The sequence below is a fragment of the Coniophora puteana genome (assembly GCF_000271625.1).
Source record: "Coniophora puteana RWD-64-598 SS2 unplaced genomic scaffold CONPUscaffold_12, whole genome shotgun sequence".
Classification (NCBI taxonomy): Eukaryota; Fungi; Basidiomycota; class Agaricomycetes; order Boletales; family Coniophoraceae; genus Coniophora; species Coniophora puteana.
Window position 1 is genome coordinate 238,842 of NW_006913064.1, and position 20,729 is coordinate 259,570.

The following is a 20,729-nucleotide window of genomic DNA, read 5'->3' on the forward strand; positions in this document are numbered from 1 at the left end:
CGAGTGCGAGAAATTGAAGAGAAAAAAGACAATGATCAAGACAGTGGTACAGGCTGATGCATAACGAGCTACATCGCAGACCTCGTACATACACCCCAGCTGAATGGTATGTTACAATGACAAGTTGAGTCAATCGGTATGAATCTTGAAAAGACAGTACAACAACTGTGGCGACTTGCACACGGGGCACTGAGAGCGCTCTTTGATTTCGTTGGTGATACATCTGCAAACCTTGCGTCATACATCAAAACCATAAGATGAGCCGAAGTATTCCTTACGGGTTGCAGAACAAGTGACCGCACATGGTCGCCGTTAGTTTGTCACCGGCGTCCTGGCTGCAAAGCCTACAGATGAATTTCGACCGGGCTGGAGATTCGTTCTCAACTTCGTGCCGTGGTGACCCAACGTGGTCGACGCGGTAGGAGTCGTACGTCCACCCATTGCTAGCTTTCCAGCCGTTCTTTGGAGGGGTCCATCTGGGGAGCTTACTTGAACCTGAAAGATCATTAATGACCTAGCTTCAGCGCCCTTCAGGGCATGGAGGTCATCAAGGCACGCACCGTTCGTTTTTCCGTTCACCCTCGACAACTGGATATTAATGGGAGACCTCAACGCTGACGTCGGCGACGGTACGCCAGACGATTGAGAGTAAGACTGCGACGCATCCCACCGTTCATCCACGAGTCTCTCCTCAAAGTGAACCTCGCGGCGCTGCCCGCCATTAAGATAGCCGTAGCTGTCTTCGCCAACATAAGGGGAGGAAAGACCAGAGCTCAGTGGCATGGGAGGAGTCTGGGTCCGTGGAGGGGGGGTCCTCGGCGCCGAAGGCGCCTCCGAGTGCTCTGCCCCGTCCTGCATCCGCATTCGAGTCTCTGGTCCGTTTGTGATGGCAAGGTACGCCCGAGCTTCGCGCACGAAGTCGGGTGTCACAGGCGTCATGCCTCCACCAGGGGACATGCCAGATAGGGGTATACCGGCCGACTGCGGGGAGATAGAGCTGGGTGTGATAGAGACAGAGCTGGTGGGTGGTATATTAGGTCTCATTCTGCAAACACGCAAAACGGTGAAACGGACCTTGGCCGAGTGAAACGGCGGGGCACCGTCAGATACGATTGAGAGGGTAGCATAAAGCTTCGCGGCGGCCTTCCAGGGCTATTTTATTTTCAGTAAAGCAGGAAGGAAGAGCGGCGAATATCCTACCTTGAATATGGAACCTTTATCTGCGACAAAGACGGCATCGTAATCCTTGTTACATCCGTCGAACCCTGAGCAGACGAATCCTGGGGCGAATAAAACGCTGATGTCTTATGCATCTGCGTCTGCGCAACATTCGAGGCTGGTGCAGCCGAGGTGAGCGTCGGAGATGACAGCTTGCTGCTACTCCGAGTCCGAGACGGCACCGACCACCCTCCATCCGAAGTCGGAGTGGGTGCGACATGCTCTATTTCCGGAAGACCCACCGACGGCGATGTCAGCTCCGGAGACACAGGCGAACCCGACTCGTCCGAGGAGGTAGAGTGATCGTCGTCAATCACGAGCCTGGGCACGCGACGCGAGCTGACGCTCGAGACACTCGTATTCGTAGAGTCGATTCTCCTCGGCGAAGACGACACGCGCCTAGGAGAGTCAAAGTAGCCTGGCGGTGTCTCCGGCCGGTTCTCGGGGTTGAACGGGTTGCTTCGAGCGCCGTAGCTAGCTGCTGAGAATCGCCGCTCGGGGATGGGGGTCGCGATATCCGCCACGTTGGACAGCGGTGACGATGCTGCGATGTTCATCACAGCTGAATCGGCGAGTCCAGACAGCGAGAGCCGGCGGCCTTGCTCACGCGCAAGCGGCGAGCCGCGTCGTAAGGGCGAGGCGACACCGCCTATGGAGGCTCTCGTGCCGGACGAGGTCAAGGACGCACGACGGAAAGACCTTGGACTCGACGCGCGGCTCACACTGGCTGGTAGCGGGACTACAGCCGCGTAGGATGGGCTGTCTTGCTTTATGGACAGGCTTATCCTGCGGACTTGCGGAGGAGTGGCTGGTGCCGTGGTGAATGGTGTATCCTCATGAGCCGTCGACGTTGCAGCGACAGACTCGGGCCACGAGCTGCGTCTGACGTGGTCTGGTTCCAGGGAAGGCTGCCTGTGGCCCTTGACGAGATGCTAATATTTTTGTGTTAGCGAGCCATTCAAGTGATATAGACTCCGAACGTACGTGGTGGAGCATCTCTTCGTCGGGAAATCGCTCGCCGCAAACTTCACACTGTGGATGCTTTGAGAAATGTTTGACGTGGTTTTCTAGGCCCTCAACTGTATCAAACTGGAAGTGGCAAAGAATGCAATGCATGTCTGGATGCTGGTATGAACCGTGCTAAAAGCCAGACTGTGAGACGGACGAGCGGACAAGAAATAATATTGCATCTACCTCGATGAATGCCTGGTGACTCGGGAAGCCCTCTGAGCATCGGAAGCAAGTCGGATGTTTACTCGAAGTCACCCAGTGCCTCGGAAGATCCTCAGCCTCAAATACCTCGCCATCGCAGACCTCACAAGGAATGCGAGGATGGAACGACTCAACATGCTACACACAACAACGAATCAGCGACCGAACCCCTCTATATGAGAAAGGCCACTCACCATCGCAAGATCCCCATCGGCCTCGAACCCCAGCCCGCACCGCGGACACACGGGGTGCACATCCGGCACGCGCCTAAAGTGCTCCGACAGCTCCTCCTCCTCCGTGTATCGCGTCCCGCACACGCCGCACCTGAACGGGTACCGGTGCTCCCCGACGTGCTCCTCCAGCGCGTCGCGGCTCCGGAAGCCCGTCTTCAGACACGTCACGCACGTGTGCGCCGCGTACCCGTGCTCCTCCGCCTGCTGTAACGTAGCGAAGCGCAGCTCGCAGAAGCCGCAGCTGAACATCGGCAGCGGCGGCGGGTGTTCCCGCCCGACATGCGCATCCAGATCGGCCTGCGACCCGAACTTCTCCGCGCACCGGTCGCACGGGTAGCGCTCCGCGTCGTGCGCCCGCTCACCATGCTCCGCGAGCTCCGCCTCCGTCTCGAAATACGCCTCGCACAGCGCACACGGGAACGAGTGCACGAGGTCCACGTGCAGCTCCATCTCCTCCCGCGACACGAACGTCTGCCCGCACTGCGCGCAGCGCACGTAGTGCGTCGCCTCGAGGTGCGCGGTGAGCTCCCCCGCGGACGCAAAGTCCGCGCCGCGGCACGACATGCACTCGAACCGGAGGTGCTTGGCCTTGCGGTGCGCGCGCAGCTCGTTGTCGTTACGGAGGTAGAGCCCGCAGTGCGCGCAGAGGACGCGGTGCGCGTCGACGGTGTGCTGTGCGAGTGCGACGGAGGACGATAGAACAACGGTGCACGCGTCGCATGCGAAACGGTGCTCGGCGCTCTTGTGCTGCGCGAGCGCCGCGGCGGTTCCGAGCGTCTTGCCACTCGGGCCGCACTCGTCGCACTTGAACGCAGGCTCAACCCTCGTATCAACCCTGACAACAGGCGCAGCCTTCTGCTGTTGCTGTGGAGGTGGCGGCGGCGGCGTCGACGGAGCTAGAGGCGGTGCCGACGGATGCCTCGCCCGCACATGCCCCTCACGCACCTCGGGCCCCACAAACGGCACTCCACACACCCCACACGTCGCACGGCGCGGATGCGCATCCGCGATATGCTGCTGCCGTGCCGCGCTCGTGCGGAACGCGCGCGCACACCCGCCGAGGCCGCAGACGTGGTGCGCGCCCGCGTGGCTGCTCTTCATGTGCGCGACGTGCGCGATCGCGCTCGGGAAGGGTGTGCCGCAGAGCGCGCAGGTGTGGTCTTCTTCCTCGACGTGTTTGTGTGCGGATGCTGGGGTGGGAGCTGGAGCTGGGACGGGTGCGGGAACGGGGGCTGAGGCAGGAACGGGTGCGGTTGCGGGAACGGGAACAGGAGCGGGATGCACCACCCGCGCGTGGCTGGTGCATCTAGCCTGCGAGCTAAAAAGCAGCGGGCACTCCGCGCGCTCGCACTTGATGTTCATGGGGTGCTTCGCGGACGCGTGGGCCTGCAGGTCGAGCGGCGCCTTGAAGCCCGTCGCGCCGCACTCCGCGCACGCGTACGCTGTCTTCCCGGTGTGCGCCTGTGTCAGATGCTGTCGTGTCGTAGCATAATGAGTAGGAAAGCAAGATGTCAGTTAACCGAATTGAAGTCATAGACACAGAAAATGAAAGGACGGAGACTGCTGCTGAGCGGCAAACGAACGGGAGGGGACTGGGACTGGGACTGACCTGATGCAACCCCTTCTTGTCCGCGAACCACACGGCCTTCGCGCCGTCAGGACACAACGCACAGTACACCTTCGTAGGCTGCGGCATTATGCTGTCACGGTCGAGCTGAAACTAGCGTCAAGGAGTTGATGAAATGCGCTGCGCTATTGTGCCAGCCAGCCAGCTAGCCTGCGACGTTAGTGTTGATGATGTTGATGATAGATGATGACAATGCAGACCCAGCCGTTCCCTGCAACGCCCGTTCTTAAGGGACCTGGGCACCCGGGTGGCACCATGAGCCTGCCTCATGTCGGGCTCGCCTAATATCACATCACGGGTGCCCAGCTCCCCTGGCCCCGCACCGGCGCTATCTGTTACGTGAGAGGTGAAATGTTAGGGGGCGATGGGGGAGCCGGACGTGCCACAAACCATCCGCTTCAGCTGCAGCCACTGCAGCCACAGTGCAGTTGTATGCACCCCTCGTTGACCCGGTGCTGCTCGCCACACAGCGATCGCAAGACGAGCGCCACGTGCCTTGCCTGGAGAGGCCATCTGCGGCACGCAAGAGGCATGTATGTCCCTTCGACAGCATTAAGCAGTATCATTGACGTGGAAGTGGAATGAAAGCCGACTGAGTGCAGCCTACTAGCACTATCCACCGGCTCCGCGGCCCTGATCGCGGTCAGCCGCGTCGGATGTGCTGTGTGCCCTGGGCTACGCGTTAGCATTAGCCAGTCAGCAGGGAGCGAAGCTGATGTCGCTGGGTTCGAAAGGGCAAGTCAGACACCACTTTGCCCGTTAATGAAAAGCTTAATGAAGCTTAACCTGGAGCGAAGCATATACATGCATGCCTGCTATAGGCCCTTCACCAGGCCTCATCGCCGGGACCCGTAGCGAATGATTGCGTTGCGGACAGTGATTCGCAAACGCCCTTTGTCAGATTAATGGGCTGTGGTAGATTATAACATCGCAGGCCGAGCCAGGAATAGATAGATAGATGGATACCGAATACAATACTACTTATGTTGCTATTAGTTGAGGAAGTCTTGATACGCCGCTCTCCACGCAGCGTTTCCCCCCGTCTCAATCACATCCTGAGATCGGGGTTCAGTCAGCAACAGCTCAAGCGCGATAGGGTGAACTAGAGCATACCCCGTGGCAAGGAATGACCCTGTCAAAGTCCCAGGAAGCGACAGTCTTAGCGTCCCGGCGCATGTTCCTAGAAAACAGTATGAGAAGACGGATAGGGACGGGGTATGCGAGCTTACTCTTCGTGGTCGTGATGGCTGTTCACGAACTTGCGGTGCGCGCTCGAGTATGGGTTCAGAGGGAGGAACTTGAACGGGTTAGGCGACCAGGTCTTGGAGTACTGCGGGAGAGCAATCAGTCACTCGATACCCGACCCTTTCCCTGCCCAGACATGCCTGTTCCTTGGCCGGGAGGTTGAACAGAAGATCCGCCTGGACCATGGTCTTTGACGCAGGATGGAAGAACGCGGCGTCTCTGTTGCTGAAACCCGAGAAGTAACTACACGTATGGGCGTAAGCCATACCACACGTAGCTTTCGGAGCCGTTTACACACTAACCAGTACTTTATCTAAGATGGATGTGTTAGTCGGATAAACCGAAGCATGCTGCTGAATAATACTCGCATCGTTCTCGAATCCGTACCAAGCGTCCGGTGGATCTCTTCCCAACACTAGGCCGCCATGATAGTCAGATTAACAGCCCAGCCGGTTGAGCACTGACAACGTACATCCATCGAACCTGAGATTTTCATCGATCCGATCCATAACGCCCTCGGGTGCAATGAGCTTTGCATCCGGATACGCCTTCTGGAACTGCCCTACGACCCGATACAAGGTGAGATGAGCGGACACGTTGTGGATGCATGCACCGAATCGCGCCACTCACCCAGGTACAGATTGTGCACCAGGTCCGCGCCTATGATGTATCTAGAGGATGCATTCAGCTACGTGTCTAGGGGCAAAGGGGAGGGAGGGAGGAAGGGGGAAGAGAAGAGAAGAGATGGATACGGACTTGACGTTGCCCAGCTCGCCTAGTTTTGCCTTGGTCTGGTCGCACAAAGGCGTGGAGGCGAGGACCCAGACGTCGCCGTCGCTGAGCTTGATGGCGGTCGAGCGGCCGCCCACAGGGAAGACACCGTAACGCGCAAAGGGGCTGGTAGAAGGTTCAGGACTTGAAGTGTGTGTTGTCAAGATAGGACAACGTACCGCGAGAAGGTCCAGATGTCTTTGGTGACCTGCAGATAGAATGAGTGAGTATATACGTGTTTAGTTGCTGTGTAAGCTCACTTCGCGAATGATAATGCCGCTAGACATGTTGCTTGACTTTGCCCCTTTCTTGTGTTGGTGGAGGTTTATATATGACCTCAGACCGCGCGAGACCGACTGGATCACGTCATTGGCTCGGCAACTGGGCACGCCGCCTGAGAACGGACAGGGGCGCATTGGTCATCCCGACGGCTTGTCGGTGGGTCGCAGTCACCGGACGCGCTCAAGGCAATCACACTACATCAAAAATTAAGGTCGCGCTTTGTGATTCGCACCGTAAGCGTTCATTAGAAAACTTGTCATACATATGATTCACCGCGACTCTCTTCGACTTGGCGCACGTTACTTGCCGCGACATACCCGGCCGTTTTCACACTCGAACCGCTTCATGGACGTTCTCAGCCCCCGAGCAACAATCATACTAGTATCAGAAGTACAGTAGCAAGTAAAACCATAAGTTACAGAACGACCAGCAGAACCAAACCATCATCACACAAATTCATCAGTACCCGCCCTCTTGAGCGTATCCTGCCAGTCCAAAGCGAGCTTTGCCAGCGTCTTGCTGCGCGCTGTAGCAAGTTAGCGAGGGAATGTTCCGCGACTAGCACTACGGAACCCACCAAAGATACCCAACACCTCGCGCAAAAGGTCTCGTTTACTGAACCCAAGCACAGACGGCGTCCAGCTCCCGTCCTCCCGCCCAGGCCGCCTACAAGCCATCATCAATCAATCACCGTAAACATGAGAAGGGACGAAATGAAAACGCACCAATACACCGGCCCATAAAACTCCCTGATAAGCTCCTCCGCCTTGCCCCTGAATCCCTCATCCGCGATCTTCTTCGTGTACACCAGCAGCGCCTGCTTATACTCCGCCGCACTGTCCAGCGCCCTCGCCGCATGCATCTTGCTCTCCAAATGACCCAGCGTCAGCGCCGTACCCCACCACTCGGGCCGCACCGCGATCGCCGCCCCTCCCCTTCCTCCTTCCGCGCCACCACCACCACCCCCGCCGCCGCCAACAGCCTGACTCTGACTTGTATTCTCCTCAGCCGCACCAGCAAGCGCACTCTCCACCGCCGCCAACGCCCCCTTATCGACGGCGCGCGACGACACGCTCAAAGCGGGGCCAGAACGCTGCCGCCCCTGCCACGCGTCCGAGCCCTCCGCCCACCACCGCTCGCTGAGCTTCGTCCACGCACATAACCGCGCGTCGTACGCGTGCGCCGCGCCGCTCGAGCACTGCAGCACGGGCACGCCGTTCGGCCGTACGGCGGCCGAGACGATCGCGCTGTTGGGCGTGTTGAGCAGGGGGCGGACGGAGACGGGCGGAAAGTGCGCGGTTTGTTTCTTTACGTTTCTGATGCGATTGGGTGCGATTGAGTTCACGATCAACTTGAAGAGGGGATGGGGAAGGACGTACATGGATGTGAGCTGCCCAGATGCGGAGAGCACCATGAGCGAGCCCTTGCAGCCGTGCATCACCGAGCACGGCGAGCCGAGGCACAGTGTAGGCATCAACCTATTGATCAACGAGTGAATTTAGTTTAGTCGCAATGCAATCGAGCGTGCGGAAGCACACGAACCTCCGGCCCGTATGCGAATAAACATTCACAGATCCATCGTGCATCGCGACCGCGCAGAAATAGCTCGACACAGCGAGCGCCAGCACCGGCGAGGGCAGATAGTCGAGCCACTGCGTCTGCTTCCCGCTCGTGAACATCACCTCGTTGTACCCTACACCCCACACCAAATCAAATCAATTTCAGTTTCAGTTCCACGCCACTCAAAACGCGAAGCAACGCACCACTAGCACCCCCCTCGGCGTTCCTCACCTCCAACACGTCCTCCGTGCCCTCCACCTTAGCGCTCAGATAGCTCATCAGCGGTGCAACAGGCAGCATAACATCCCCCTCAGCATAATGCGGCACAGAGGGCCCCGGCGCCGCATACGAAGACGCCGACGCCGACGAAGCAAGCTCGCGCACAACGACGACAGGCTCGCGCGTGCGGTCCCCGCCGAGCGTGCGCGGCTTGCTCGGGCGCTCGCCGCGCTCGTCGACGAGGTCGAGCACGGACGCCTTGCGCTTGCCCTTGTTGTTGTTCATGCTGATGCTGTTGCCGTGCGGGGACGACCCTGCGGTGTCGAGCGCGTCGATGGGCACGTCCATGTCCATGTCGTCGCCGAAGCCGAGCGTGGAGGTGCGCGGTGACGCGGAATGCGAGTCCGACGTGTGTCGCGATTTGATGGACGAGGAGTGTGTGGGGAGCGGGAGGGACTGGACTTTGATCTCGGCCCGGCTGGACATGGGGGCGGACGTGGAGGCGGCGGCGGCGGCAGCGTGGCTGCTGCGGGCCGCGGCGGTCGAGGCAGAGGGCACGTTCGCCATGAGCATCGGCTGCACCCGTTTCTTATTCTTCCCCCGCTTAGCCACAAGCGTGTTGATCCTCTCGCCGGCACCGTTAACACCGCCAAAGCCAACAGACTGCCCGCGATCGGGCGAGCGCGAAGGGGAGGGAGGCGGCGTCATGCGTGCGACACTCGGTCTTTGCGCGTCCGCGTCCGCGAGCGCAGAGGCGCCGTGTGAGAAACCCTCGGGTAGTGGTGGAGACACGAAGCCGAATTTCGCGAGGTAGTGCTCCTGTGCGCTGTGCGGCGCGATGCCCTCGAGCTCGTCGGGGTCGAAATTGAACACGGCGATGGTCCCGTCAGACGAGGCCGCGTATAGGGTAAGACCGTCCCACGACCTATATATGTACGGCACGAGGCCTGAGCTAAGCCGAATGGCTGAGGGTATGGACAGGTATGGACGCACCAGCTGAGGTCCATGATTTGCCGCTCGAACACTTCGCGGGCGACGATCAGCGGGCGGGCAGACTTGGTCTGCCAGATGGAGATGGACCTGTCGTCTGCGCCGAGGGCGACGACGGAGCATATGTTGGCTGTGGCCAGGGGTTGAGAGGGATTGCGGAGGAAGATATGGGGATTATATGACTGGTCTCGTGATGAGTAGAGGCGAGAACCAACGAATAGAACAGGCGTACTGCTACTTCTACTGTATTTTCATGTCCAACGAGGCTGATTTCCGACGTCCAAGAGCCCCGGGTGATGACAGCGGCAATAAACACAAATCCCTTGTTGTTCGTCGCGTTCGACGCGGTTATATGCGCGCCATCTGGTGACCAACTGCATCGCCAAGTCAACCCCGTGCAAGTAGCTCCTGTCGAATAATACGTACCTTAGTCTCCGGAAAAATGTGCTCCCCGGCGAATCTTCAAACGGCTTCCGTATCTCCGCCTCCAGCTCCCAATCCGTCGTCCGCCATATCTTGACCGACTTGTCGTCCGACTGCGTCGCGAGGAACTCGCCGACGGGGTCCCAGCACACGCCCTTGACGAAACCGTGGTGCTGGTCGAGCTTGCGTATCCGCTCGAGCGTGTAGCCGCACCACACGATCACCTGCGAGTCCAGGCCGACCGACGCGAGATAGCGGTCTTCTGGCGACCATGCGACGTCCGTCACGTCTGCAGTGCGATGTCATTTTCATATATCACAGAGAGAGAAAGCATGTCCGAAGACCTACCACTCTCGTGCCCCGGCAGCCGCTTCATCGGCTTCCACCCCTCCACATTCACCTCGTTCGACCCAAACACCTTCCCCCTACCAGACCTGTACCGCGTCAGGGGCGAAGCCATTCAGTAAAGTCAACAAACCCGACACAGCAAAACTCACGGGTCCAAATCCCAAATCATCACAATCTCGTCGTCGCTCCCGCTCGCGAGCCAGCGGCCCGAGTGCGCCCAGCGGACGACGAGCACAGGGCCCGTGTGCATGCTGAGCGTGCACAGCGACTTGGGCGGGCGGTTCGCGAGCTCCGAGGTCTCGTTGAGGATCGGCTTCGTGCTCCATATGCGCACCTTGGCGTCGAGCCCGCCCGTCGCGATGCGCGAGCCGTCCGGGTGGACGTGCACGGAGAAGATGGAGAGGCGCTTCGCGCTCAGCGGGTCGTTCCGCGTCGTTACGTCTGTGTGGTCAATGTGAAGGTAGGTTGGTCATGGGTGTGGAAGAGGTAGGAAGGGACTTGCCTTGGTGAATGACCCATGAGGGCTTGGTGAACCGCATCGCGCGTGGCGGAAGTTGCGGTGAGAATTCGGGGGGTACAAAGTTCGAAAGCGCACGTCAGAGACTCCCATTTGCGCTCTGTGAACGACTCCCACGCCCCGAAGATTCGAATTAGCTCCTGTCAAGACAAAGTCGAGTTGATGTATCACACGAGAAGAGAGAAGAGTTCAAGGCACAGTTGATTCAACGCAATATATCGTACAACAGCGTTCTAACAAAATAATGAAGCTACAAATCGTTCAAGTGTATCAGAATGTCTTTTGAAATATAATAATCGGCACAGGAATCGAATTATGAAGGCATCTTTTCCCTAACAATCTTTTCGTCGTCGGTTTAGTGGTGATCGCTGTTTGAGAGTATAAGGTAAAGACAGAGAAAAGAATGCTGGAGACTCACTGTCTGCCTTGGCGATCACCGTTGTCGCCGCGGTGTTCTCCCCTCTTGTCGTGATGACCCCCCGTGTCGTGGTGTTCACCCTTCTCATCGTGGTGGTCCCCCCTCTTGTGGTGATGCTCGTCCTTGTGATGATGATCACCTTTGTGCTCGTGACGGTCTCCCCTCTTGTGGTGATGATCATGGTGATCGTGGTGGTCGTGGTGGTCCCCCCTCTTGTGGTGATGATCATGGTGGTCGTGGTGGTCATGGTGGTCGTGGTAGTCTCCCCTCTTGTCGTGATAACCCTCGGTGTCGTGGTGGTCACCCTTCTCGTCGTGGTAGTCCCCCCTCTTGTGGTGATGCTCGTCCTTGTGATGATGATCGCCCTTGTGATCGTGACGGTCTCCCCTCTTGTGATGATGATCATGGTGATCGTGGTGGTCGTGGTGGTCTCCCCTCTTGTCATGATAGTCCCCCATGTCGTGGTGATCACCACCCTTATCGTCGTGATCATCTCCGCGCTTGTGGTGATGGTCCTTCATGTCGTGGTGGCCACCCTTATGGCCGTGATGATCCCCCCTCTTGTGGTGATGATCGCCCTGGTCGTGGTGGTCACCGGAATCGTCGTGGTGGTCATCCCTCTTGTGATGATCCTCTTTCTTGCCGTGACGACCGAACCATGGACGGCGACCCTCCTTCTAGTCTACGTTAAGCTGACATTCACCAATATCTGAAAAGAGTACAAACCTTGCCATCGTGCTTATCATGATGTTCATGCTTCTTCGAGTTACCAAACCATGGGCGGCGTCCCTCCTTCTGCATTCGTTGAGTTGACAATTATCTGGCATTGAAAAGTGTACTAACCTTGCCAGCATCATTGTCGTGGTGGTGGTGGTCGTGATGATCCCCCCGCTTGTGGTGGTGATCCCCCTCGTTATGGTGGTCACCAGAGTCGCCGTGGTGGCCATTATCATCGTTATGATCCCCCCGCTTGTGGTGATGATCGCCCTGGTCGTAGTGGTCATCATTATCGTGGTGGTAGTCACCCCTCTTGTGATGATCCTCCTTCTTGCCGTGATGCCCAAACCATGGGTGGCGGCCTTCCTTCTAGATTACGTTGAGCAAACATGCACCGTGATCTGGAAAGCGTACGAACCTTGCCATCATGCTTGTCGTGGTGGTCTATCTTCTTCGGATGATCAAATTTCTTCTGAAAACAGCATCAGCGCCATATCTCCCGTCAGCTCAGAATATCCACATACCTTGTCATGGTCGTGATGTCCAGGCCAAGGCTTGCCGTGATGATCATACTTGCCACGATGACCTTCCTCGGGCTTAGAGTGCGTCTACTCAAAGTCAACGACCGTATAGAAACAGCCACAGAAAGAAATACACACCCTGTGCTCCGGGACAGGATAGAACGGCGCCGCACGCTTGCGCTGGCCGCCGCCACCATTCCCACCGCCGTTCCCGCCGCTCGAGCTACTGCCGGTGTTTTTGTCAGGCGCGCCCAAGTCGGTCGGCAAGAACCGCAGAATGCCCGTCGGCAGCTCGTCCAGGACGGCGGCGAGCGAGTTTGACGGGTTCGCCGCGGCGGCAGTGTCCGTGGGCGCGGAGCCTGACGTGTCGGTGGGTGCGGAGCCCGAAGTATCCGTAGGCGCAGAACCAGAAGTGTCGGTAGGTGCTGAGCCGGACGTGTCAGTGGGGGCCGAACCCGAAGTGTCGGTAGGCGTGGAGCCCGACGTATCAGTGGGAGTTGAACCCGAAGTGTCGGTGGGCGCAGAGCCCGAGGTGTCGGTAGGCGCAGAGCCCGAAGTGTCGGTAGGCGCAGAGCCCGAAGTGTCGGTAGGCGCAGACGCATCCGTCGCCGTAGGCGAAGAAGTGTCGGAAGCGGCGGCGGTGTCGGTGGGCGCCGATGTATCTGCCGCCGTGGGCGTAGACGTGTCTGTGACGGTGACTGTGACGGTGGGTACCGATGTGTCTGTCGCCGTAGGGGCAGACGTGTCGGTACCGGCAGCAGCAGCAGCTGAAGTGTCCGTAGCAGCGGGTGCAGCTGCATCAGTGCCAGCAGCCGTGCCCGTAGCCGCAGACGTGTCCGTAGCCGTCGGCGTGGAAGTGTCTGTGGCCGTAGGGGTAGTAGTATCCGCGGCGGGGGGCGTCGACCGGTTGACGGCAATGGTCACCGTCGGATGGGCGCTGGTAGCGGACTGACCAGCTCCAGACCAATTTACAGTCTGCGTGGGGACCAGATAGCCGCTATGGGGCGTGTACGTTGAGGGAGCGCTAGATGCGGCGCTATTTCCAGAGTTTTGACGGCGCTGGGGAGGGGCACCACTCGTAGCGGTGGTAGCAACACCAGTCCCAGTAGCGTTTTGGCCGCCGGTATAGTCGTAGCTAGTGGTAGGGAAGATAAGGCCGCTGCTGCTAGGCGGGGCCGAGCCTTCAGCGGGAGCCGTAGCCGAAGCAGAGGCTTGCCTGCGCACAACCGAAGCGGTCTGAGCACCAGATGTGGCGGTAGGCGCGGACGTATCAGTGCCGTTGCTGGCGACAATGGAGAGGGGAGGTGCCCCTGAACCCGTAGCCGGCGCCACAGCAGAGCCAGTGGCTTGCCTGCGCGCAACAGCAGCACTCTGGGTACCAGAAGTACCTGCAGGAGCGGAAGTATCGGTACTGTTGCTAGCTAAAATGGAAAGGGGTACAGCAGCCGATGTTTGAGCAGTTGCCGCAGCGGAGCTGGGAGCTTGTCTACGTGCGACCGACCCGGTCTGAGCGCTGGTAGTGCCAGCAGGCGCGGCAGCGCCAGAGCTGCTGGTGGGGCTACTGGAGACGGGGGGAGCGCTCTCAACGGCTGGGACTAACGTCGGCGCGGCCGCTACAGCAGAGCCGGAAGCCTGGCTGGTCAGAGGCTGAACCGTGGCATTCTGGGGGGCGATTGGGCTGGAGGTGGCAGCGGCCTTCCCGGCGGCGGCAGGGTCTTGCCCACCCGTCCAGTCGTACGTCGAGCCAGCAGGCCATATGACACTGTTGCCACTGGACTGGAGCGGGAAGGTGTTGGTGGGGACGACGGTGGGAACGGCAGCAACCGTAGAAGTAGGTGTAGCCGTTGTAACCGTCTGCAACCCGTTGAGGTTGAATTCGGTGGAAGGAAACTCGTTCGCAAATTCGCCGGCACCGAAGTCCTGAAGAAGACAGATAAGTCAACTCTCAGGAGAAGAAAAGGGTTGTTAAGATGGCTTACGGTGAAGTCTGGATCGGTCGCCTGGCGAGGAATGACGAAGCCGTTGGCGGTCAAGGTGACGGAGGCCAAGGCGAGGACGAGTGGGAATGCATTGGTGGATGGCATGGTGGTGCGACGGTAGGTGTCTTTGAGAGGTTAAGTCGCGGATCGAGCGGATGAACTGGTCGATGATCATTAACGGAAGCATCTCTCAGGGTTTTATACCAGCCCCCAAACCTTTGGAGCAGAGAGGAGGTACATTGACAATCCACCTTCGCCCGACGCGGGCTCGAGATCGCCACCACTGTGTGTTCCTTCCGGCGCGCAGTCGGCTGGCCGTTTCGTGAAGAACGCTGTCAGTGATGCCGAATGAATGGAAAAGAGGGGCAGTAATTCTCATCAGTAATCGAGAGGCGCAGAATTGCTAGAATCATAGAAAGGAGGTGAAAGATGGCGCAGTAGCGTTTCATGTTTGCCAACATAAGCATCCCAAGGGGAAGCCAGAGGGGCTCGGAGCCAAATTCAGAGTTGAATCGCCTGAAAAGCCTTATGCATAAGCAAAGGTCCGCAGTACGAAATGGAGGACGATAGCGGATGACGTGCCGTTGCGTACGACCGACTTTTGGAAGTTTTCTGAAATGCCCTTTCAGCCTTTCGTTAGGGACGTTTCATTTTCTTTGGCAGCGTCCATTGCATAGGATATTGAGACAGATGAATGCTCTCTCTCTAGATTTTCGGCGTGGAAAGTCAAGCCTATCGACGGTGTGAGTGAGCGTATGGAACAAGAGTCGTGGGAACATATATAATTTCTCGCGTTGGAACCCATGAGTCCTTCGTCAAACATACCCTTCAGTCTTACGTGCAACCTATGCCAACCACCACACTTCACTGGAGTTAAACATGCAGATATTTATCATTATACTATCATACTAGGTGCGCTAGGCTGCTAGTGGACCAAGAAACGGCCCACGACGTCCAGATATCGCTCCGTCTCTTCAATGTGCGCAACATGCGCGGACTCCGCGAACTGCACCCACTTGACCTGCCGTATCTGCTCAAAGAAGGGGGAGATCGATAGATCCTGCACCTCGTCGTAGCGACCGTTTGTGAGCAAGGTGGGCACTTCAATGTTGTGCAACTCGGACGACAGGTCAAAGGTCTTCAGCGAGCCCGTGATGTAGAACTCAGAGGGACCGTTCCTACGCGCGAATCTCAGTGCTCAGAAACAGGTGGATGGGACGCAATGCATGAGGACCGCTCACATGGTGAGATACACAGTCGGATCTGCGCCCATACTCTCCTCTGACTTCTCCTCAACATCGGGCTTGGGGCGTATCCGACATTCGTGCCGCACGCCAAACGCCTCGCATGACTCCTTGTAATCCTCACTGTCGGTCGTTCCAGCCGCCTCGTGCCTATTCAGCGCGTCCTGCACGCCAGGGGGCAGTGCCTTCCGCAGCTCCGCGCACCCCTCTACGAACAGCGCCATGCTCGCTGGCGATGAGGAAATCACGAGCTTCCGGAGCCCCTTCGGCTTCTGCACCGCAAACGAGGCCGCGAGCATCCCGCCCCACGAATGGCCCAGGATGTTGTACCCGCCCTGGATCCCAAGGTGCCTCAGGAGGTTGTGCAGTTCATCGATGAAGAGCTGCACCGTCCAGAAGTCGGTGTCGCCTTTCTTCTCGGGAAGGTGCGTGGAAAGTCCGCAGCCGAGCTGGTCGTAGATGACCACTGGCATGGAGAAGCGGTAGGCGATGCCAGCGATGGGCTCGACGTACCAGTGTGGGAACCCGGGGCCACCGTGGAGAACCACGGTAGGGGTGACCGAGCGGTCCGATAGATCGCCGTAGACTTTGTACCAGGTCTTGCAAGGCTTGCCGGCTGCGGGGACGCTGAAGTCGGCCTCGCCTTCAACTGTACGTAGAGGGGCCATGTCTGTACGAGAGGTAGCTAGCCGTTGCTTTATCAACGATATTGATTGATCGAGGTGATTGACTAACTGAGCTTTGGTCGGAGCGGGTTATGATGCAATTCAGAGCAGCGTTCTGCTTAAATGTTCACTAGCCGACCCGGTTGCGCATGCGTGAAACATGGTGGTCAGCATGACTCGCAAGGTAATAAGGTAGCGGTGAGAACGGTACCGATACATCTTGTATATAAACATCCGCGAGCGCATTCCCATTTGGCAGACCTCCGTTTCATGTAAGAAATGACCAGTTACCTCGATGGCTTTCGAGTTGCACGAACTTCGGATATCGCAAAGCACTGATGAATAGGAAATTCTACATAAAATGTGGTGTATAACGCGATTCTAATTGTGTGGGATACAGTCAATTAGTGCCCTATACCAGTTGAAAATAGTCGGTATTTATGTTCGAGAACGGGAATCGGGGGTGTGAATCAAAGACATCGGCGGGTGTGGCCACGCACAAATAGTCGTCTGCGGAGGAAGGCCATTTACTAAGGTCGGCTTCGGAGAGCGTGGGGGTGCTGTGCTTCAGATATCAGCAGACCACTGAGTCGGTCTTCCCAGCCCACGGGAGGATATTCATCATCAAATTCGCCTTGTGACTCACTGCGATGAGCCAACGCGTATTGGCGGTGCTAGGGACGTCGTCAAAGATCAAGGGTCCTGACGAACATGGTAGGGAGCTCACCAGTTTCAAGCCACCTTCATTCTTGAAATCTTTTGCGCACATGGAGCAGTAGTGGTGATGGGACGACAAGATGTAGTGCTACCATTGCGCCGTGCGGTCAGCATGGCTAATCCCAATTGACAAGGAGAGGAAGACGCTTACGGTTTGAAGCGAGGTCACGTTAAAGAATCGACGGTTGCAGATTGCGCAGCACAGGTGAACCTTCGAAGCCTGGTCCCCTTCGACCAGATATTTGGGGAGAGATTCGTGGCAAACCTGGCACTGTGACATCGTTGGATCGTAGGAGGTCGGTGGCGTTTCCTTACGGTGATAGCGAGAGAAGACTGAATGAGAATTGCAGGAGACCAAGTGTTTCAAGACGCCGTCTCCATTTTATAGGTCTGACTCTCCATTTTATAGCTCTGACTTGGCGGTCTAAATCGTCACATTGGAGTGTACCAAGAAAGACGTCAGACACAGATATAGGAGCAAAATGACGATGCGCATGCTCGAGCGGGACGAGGCATAGATAGGAGCCAAAAGTGAGAGACCCTAACCCTAATCGTCCTGTCAATGGAGGCTAGATGCCATCCAAGCCTCGGTCGACGTCAGTGCAATTCGATGGCCATCCACCAACGGCCACTCGTGTATTAGTATGCGCTCTGTGAAATACTTCATGTCAGCAGATTCTCGGAGACGGAAGCAAAAGGTCAGAAAGAGGGAGCGTAGCTGGACGACACCATCCATATCGAGCGTGCGTGGCAAGGGACAGAAACGAGAGCTCCAACCGACCGTTCGAGCCGACGCGTCTTGGCTAGTACTTTTGCATTAGCAACACCACTTCGCGTCAGCATCACCAGGCCAAAAATAAGGGCTTCTTGGGCGGAATCTCGCGGAATAAACGATGTCATAATTACGGAAGTAGTCGCACAGGACGAACCCGGGTCCGTGCGTTGTGTGGCAGGCAAGAGCGGACTTTGAAGGCAGAGGCGGTTTCAACAAAACCCATTCCATACAGGCGAACCACCTAATTTCCCTTCCCGTCCACCACACACACCCTCCCAATCCCCCACAAGCAAAGAAATCATGTCGGACACCGAGGGCAGCGGTAAGAAGAGCGGTTATCGCCTGGAATACGCGTCCTCTGCACGCGCCAAGTGTAAAGGTGCGCTCCATGGTTTACTCAGCGATGAGGCGGCGTGCTCAACGGCGTCTATTTTATTATGCAGGTCCCAAGCCTTGTGCTGGTATGTGGCATGCTGCGCGAAATGAATACATGATGCTAACGCGAATTTAGGCAACACTATTGGCAAGGGTGAGCTACGTCTAGGCTCTATCGTCGATTTCCGCGGAAACACGTCTTTGTACGCGTCCTTCGCCATATAATGACTCTAGCTCATCTTGACAACCAATGTACAGCGCGTGGCGTCACTGGGGATGTACGACGACCAAGATTATTAGCAACATGAAAAACAGCTTCGAGTCGGCTGATGAGCTCGATGGCTACGAAGACTTAAAGGACGAGGACCAGGAACGGATCCGCAAAGCCTGGGATGACGGCAAGGTTGCCGACGAAGACATTCCCGAGACCGCTAGGAAGCCCGACAATGGCGAGGAGGAGGAGGAGGAAGAGGAGAAGCCCAAGAAGAAACGCGCGCCCAGGAAAAAGAAGGACGAGGACGAGGATGACGAGAAGCCCAAGAAACCCGCTGCTCGCAAGCCTCGTGCTAAAGTACGTTCCGTTTTTTCTCTGTTCCTCCTCACATTCCTCGAGCTGACCGTACGCTCAGAAAGCTGCTGCTGCTGTTTCTGATGCTGAGGCCGTTACTGAGGACGAAAAGCCCAAGAAGCGTTCCGCGGCGAAGAAGCCCGCCGCTAAGAAGGAGAAAGCTCCCGTTAAGAAACGCGCCCCTAAGAAGAAGAAGGTATGTCTTGTGAATCATCTTCGTCATGCCTGTCACTGAGCGTATAGCAGGCTGATTCTGAGGAGTCTGGAGAAGACTTCGGCGATGAGCTTGTCGGTGTCGAAGACGATGAGGAGGTAGAGGCCCATCTGACCGAGGAGGAGGAGACGGGTAAGAAGCGCAAGGTAAGTCATATGGCGGTTGTTGTTCAGCTCTATACTCAGTATGTGTCCATAGCGGCCCGCCTCGAAGCCCAAGCCCAAGCCCAAGGTTTCCAAGCCGCCTTCATCTCGGGCAAAGAAATCAAGAGTCGTCGAAGTTGAGGAGGACTACGACGAGTAATTCATCTTTCCTAGACCAAAGATTCTGCCTTGATACATCCCGCTCTTGCCTCAAATTTGTCGTCCTCGTTCTGTCTCACATTGTGATCACCAAGCCCTTGTTATCGTTACCCGTCATTTACTGTGTCTAGCCTAAATTTGCAGTGATTTGTAGATTGTATTCCCGTTGGACTGAGCTAGTATGTTACCAATGTCATATAGTGTCTGTCGTCACTCCGTGCATCCTTCTGGGAGTCGAGATAACCCCCAACCAAATGCAAAACAAGGAACTCGAATAAGTGGGAACGGAGATAGGGGACAGATGACGTGTTGTCAAAGATAGGGGCAAGTTAAGGGCAGGACGAAGCGTGTGACTTGGATGGAGATTGCCGAGCGCGCTGCAGCACGTCCAGAGTGTGGTACACAGACGGTGTCCGACAACCCTCAAGACATCCGGCGTTCTCCAAAATGGTGAGTTACCCATCCAGAATGCTGTCGATATGAAGGAAGCCCTCTCGAGACACTCTGGAATGCTTTTATCTGCGTTCGAACGGCGTTGGAGGATGGATTGCGATCTTTGGTCTCGGATGCACCTGCGCGACTGGGATTCAGTTCAGAGTGTTGATGCCTCTCTCCCTTTCCCTTAGACCAAGAAAAGAAGAAATGGCGGCCGCAACAAGAAGGGACGTGGCCACGTCACCTTCGTTCGCTGCTCCAACTGCTCGCGCTGCGTCGGCAAGGACAAGGCCATCAAGCGGTTCACTGTGAGGAACATGGTCGAGAGCGCTGCTGTCCGTGATATCAGCGAGGCTTCCGTCTACCCCGGTGAGTAGCAGTATCATCCTTCCTGCCTCCGTTCTCTTACCGGTGTGATCGCTCGTCATGTAGAGTACGTTATCCCCAAACTCTACATCAAAATCGCGTACTGCGTTTCGTGTGCCATCCACTCGCACGGTGCGTCTACGACATATTCCCTACCTATTTCGAATCACCCTGATCCCCATCCCACAAATAGTTGTCCGTGTCCGATCGCGAGAGGGTCGCCGCAACCGTGCTCCTCCTCCGCGTGTCCGGTGGAAGGACGGCAAGAAGGTGAACCCCGCGGTCGCCGCAGCAGAGGATGCCAAGGCGAACGCAGCAAAGGTATAAGGTACCCCTACGCTGTATCCATATCATGCACCTATGCATATGTACCTCCTGCACGCAATTCTACTCTGCACACTTGCAATCTCTATGCGTTACTCCGTGTTCTTCGACTTTGATGGTTTGATGCTGGAGGATTGAAGCTGTACTCATGTGGTGCTTAAGAAGCTGAGTAGCAAATTACACTGACGCCACCGCAAGTGCTTGCAAGACAAGGGTCAATGTCTCACATCCAACTGCAAAACAGGATTCAACGGCGCATTATTTGGTCAATCCGCTCTGGCAGCAACGCACTCTGCCCCTTGTTCTTCGTCTATCTGTTTGCCTACTTATGTGCATCGACGGGACCGCCATGATATCTTGGACCAGCATTTCTCTTCATCAGTCAGCCTAGTGCACTTGAGACCTTCAGTGACATTTCGATTCACCGTCTGTATGAGAATGCCGTATTCTCGCAGGTTTAGCTT

The 20,729-nt window shown here is 57.0% G+C and overlaps 7 protein-coding genes across 7 annotated transcripts; 2 read left to right on the top strand and 5 right to left on the bottom strand.

Annotated features, from left to right (window-relative positions):
* Window positions 1-274: 274 nt before the first annotated feature.
* On the bottom strand, window positions 275-4,359 carry CONPUDRAFT_157324 (uncharacterized protein; the record flags this gene model as incomplete). The annotated part of the gene is made up of 8 exons (XM_007774316.1): window positions 275-495; window positions 561-1,018; window positions 1,075-1,152; window positions 1,201-2,150; window positions 2,203-2,358; window positions 2,413-2,568; window positions 2,625-4,136; window positions 4,273-4,359. 8 exons carry the CDS (start codon window positions 4,357-4,359, stop codon window positions 275-277), a joined length of 3,618 nt encoding a protein of 1,205 aa, XP_007772506.1.
* An 839-nt stretch (window positions 4,360-5,198) lies between these two features.
* Window positions 5,199-6,620, bottom strand: CONPUDRAFT_129217 (uncharacterized protein). Its single transcript, XM_007774317.1, has 11 exons — window positions 6,567-6,620; window positions 6,486-6,514; window positions 6,292-6,432; window positions 6,166-6,206; window positions 6,008-6,097; window positions 5,904-5,950; window positions 5,838-5,848; window positions 5,676-5,778; window positions 5,520-5,620; window positions 5,404-5,470; window positions 5,199-5,345 (listed from the first exon to the last, which is right to left on the bottom strand). Exons 1-11 carry the CDS (start codon window positions 6,591-6,593, stop codon window positions 5,283-5,285), a joined length of 720 nt encoding a protein of 239 aa, XP_007772507.1. The 5' UTR covers window positions 6,594-6,620; the 3' UTR covers window positions 5,199-5,282.
* Window positions 6,621-6,956: 336 nt separating this feature from the next.
* Window positions 6,957-10,754, bottom strand: CONPUDRAFT_129220 (WD40 repeat-like protein). Its single transcript, XM_007774318.1, has 12 exons — window positions 10,631-10,754; window positions 10,278-10,569; window positions 10,129-10,214; window positions 9,784-10,069; window positions 9,590-9,731; window positions 9,361-9,539; window positions 8,352-9,292; window positions 8,131-8,281; window positions 7,968-8,066; window positions 7,314-7,904; window positions 7,166-7,254; window positions 6,957-7,114 (listed from the first exon to the last, which is right to left on the bottom strand). The coding sequence occupies exons 1-12, from the start codon at window positions 10,665-10,667 to the stop codon at window positions 7,035-7,037; spliced, it is 2,973 nt and encodes a 990-aa protein (XP_007772508.1). The 5' UTR covers window positions 10,668-10,754; the 3' UTR covers window positions 6,957-7,034.
* Window positions 10,755-15,045: 4,291 nt separating this feature from the next.
* CONPUDRAFT_168081 (prolyl aminopeptidase) lies at window positions 15,046-16,272 on the bottom strand. The gene is made up of 3 exons (XM_007774319.1): window positions 16,260-16,272; window positions 15,522-16,209; window positions 15,046-15,458 (listed from the first exon to the last, which is right to left on the bottom strand). Exons 2-3 carry the CDS (start codon window positions 16,190-16,192, stop codon window positions 15,206-15,208), a joined length of 924 nt encoding a protein of 307 aa, XP_007772509.1. The 5' UTR covers window positions 16,193-16,209; window positions 16,260-16,272; the 3' UTR covers window positions 15,046-15,205.
* A 476-nt stretch (window positions 16,273-16,748) lies between these two features.
* CONPUDRAFT_84308 (uncharacterized protein) lies at window positions 16,749-17,336 on the bottom strand (the record flags this gene model as incomplete). Its single annotated transcript, XM_007774320.1, has 3 exons — window positions 17,058-17,336; window positions 16,917-16,994; window positions 16,749-16,863 (listed from the first exon to the last, which is right to left on the bottom strand). Coding segments are annotated over exons 1-3 (279 nt in total), but the record flags the coding sequence as incomplete, so codon positions are not given.
* A 603-nt stretch (window positions 17,337-17,939) lies between these two features.
* Window positions 17,940-19,381, top strand: CONPUDRAFT_84309 (zf-PARP-domain-containing protein). The gene is made up of 7 exons (XM_007774321.1): window positions 17,940-18,060; window positions 18,125-18,142; window positions 18,193-18,259; window positions 18,315-18,627; window positions 18,686-18,820; window positions 18,871-18,984; window positions 19,037-19,381. Exons 1-7 carry the CDS (start codon window positions 17,982-17,984, stop codon window positions 19,139-19,141), a joined length of 831 nt encoding a protein of 276 aa, XP_007772511.1. The 5' UTR covers window positions 17,940-17,981; the 3' UTR covers window positions 19,142-19,381.
* A 156-nt stretch (window positions 19,382-19,537) lies between these two features.
* Window positions 19,538-20,371, top strand: CONPUDRAFT_168082 (ribosomal protein S26e). The gene is made up of 4 exons (XM_007774322.1): window positions 19,538-19,590; window positions 19,767-19,944; window positions 20,008-20,073; window positions 20,135-20,371. Exons 1-4 carry the CDS (start codon window positions 19,588-19,590, stop codon window positions 20,266-20,268), a joined length of 381 nt encoding a protein of 126 aa, XP_007772512.1. The 5' UTR covers window positions 19,538-19,587; the 3' UTR covers window positions 20,269-20,371.
* The last annotated feature ends 358 nt before the right edge of the window (window positions 20,372-20,729 follow it).

Excerpts from the sequence above, each read along its gene's own strand:
- CONPUDRAFT_129217 (XM_007774317.1), bottom strand. The coding sequence starts at position 6,593 with ATGTCTAGCGGCATTATCATTCGCGAA. Across the intron at positions 5,471-5,519 it reads AGCCATCACGACCACGAAGA|GAACATGCGCCGGGACGCTA; the intron begins GTAAGCTCGCAT and ends ACTGTTTTCTAG. Across the intron at positions 5,346-5,403 it reads GGGTCATTCCTTGCCACGGG|GATGTGATTGAGACGGGGGG; the intron begins GTATGCTCTAGT and ends CCCCGATCTCAG.
- CONPUDRAFT_129220 (XM_007774318.1), bottom strand. The coding sequence starts at position 10,667 with ATGCGGTTCACCAAGCCCTCATGGGTCATTCACCAAG. Across the intron at positions 8,067-8,130 it reads TATTCGCATACGGGCCGGAG|GTTGATGCCTACACTGTGCC; the intron begins GTTCGTGTGCTT and ends GTTGATCAATAG. Across the intron at positions 7,255-7,313 it reads TTTTATGGGCCGGTGTATTG|GCGGCCTGGGCGGGAGGACG; the intron begins GTGCGTTTTCAT and ends GATGGCTTGTAG.
- CONPUDRAFT_168081 (XM_007774319.1), bottom strand. The coding sequence starts at position 16,192 with ATGGCCCCTCTACGTACAGTTGAAGGCGAGGCCGACTTCAGCGTCCCC. Across the intron at positions 15,459-15,521 it reads CCGACTGTGTATCTCACCAT|GAACGGTCCCTCTGAGTTCT; the intron begins GTGAGCGGTCCT and ends ATTCGCGCGTAG.
- CONPUDRAFT_84309 (XM_007774321.1), top strand. The coding sequence starts at position 17,982 with ATGTCGGACACCGAGGGCAGCGGTAAGAAGAGCGGTTATCGCCTGGAA. Across the intron at positions 18,260-18,314 it reads TTCCGCGGAAACACGTCTTT|CGCGTGGCGTCACTGGGGAT; the intron begins GTACGCGTCCTT and ends ACCAATGTACAG. Across the intron at positions 18,821-18,870 it reads GCGCCCCTAAGAAGAAGAAG|GCTGATTCTGAGGAGTCTGG; the intron begins GTATGTCTTGTG and ends AGCGTATAGCAG.
- CONPUDRAFT_168082 (XM_007774322.1), top strand. Across the intron at positions 19,945-20,007 it reads CGAGGCTTCCGTCTACCCCG|AGTACGTTATCCCCAAACTC; the intron begins GTGAGTAGCAGT and ends CTCGTCATGTAG. Across the intron at positions 20,074-20,134 it reads GTGTGCCATCCACTCGCACG|TTGTCCGTGTCCGATCGCGA; the intron begins GTGCGTCTACGA and ends TCCCACAAATAG.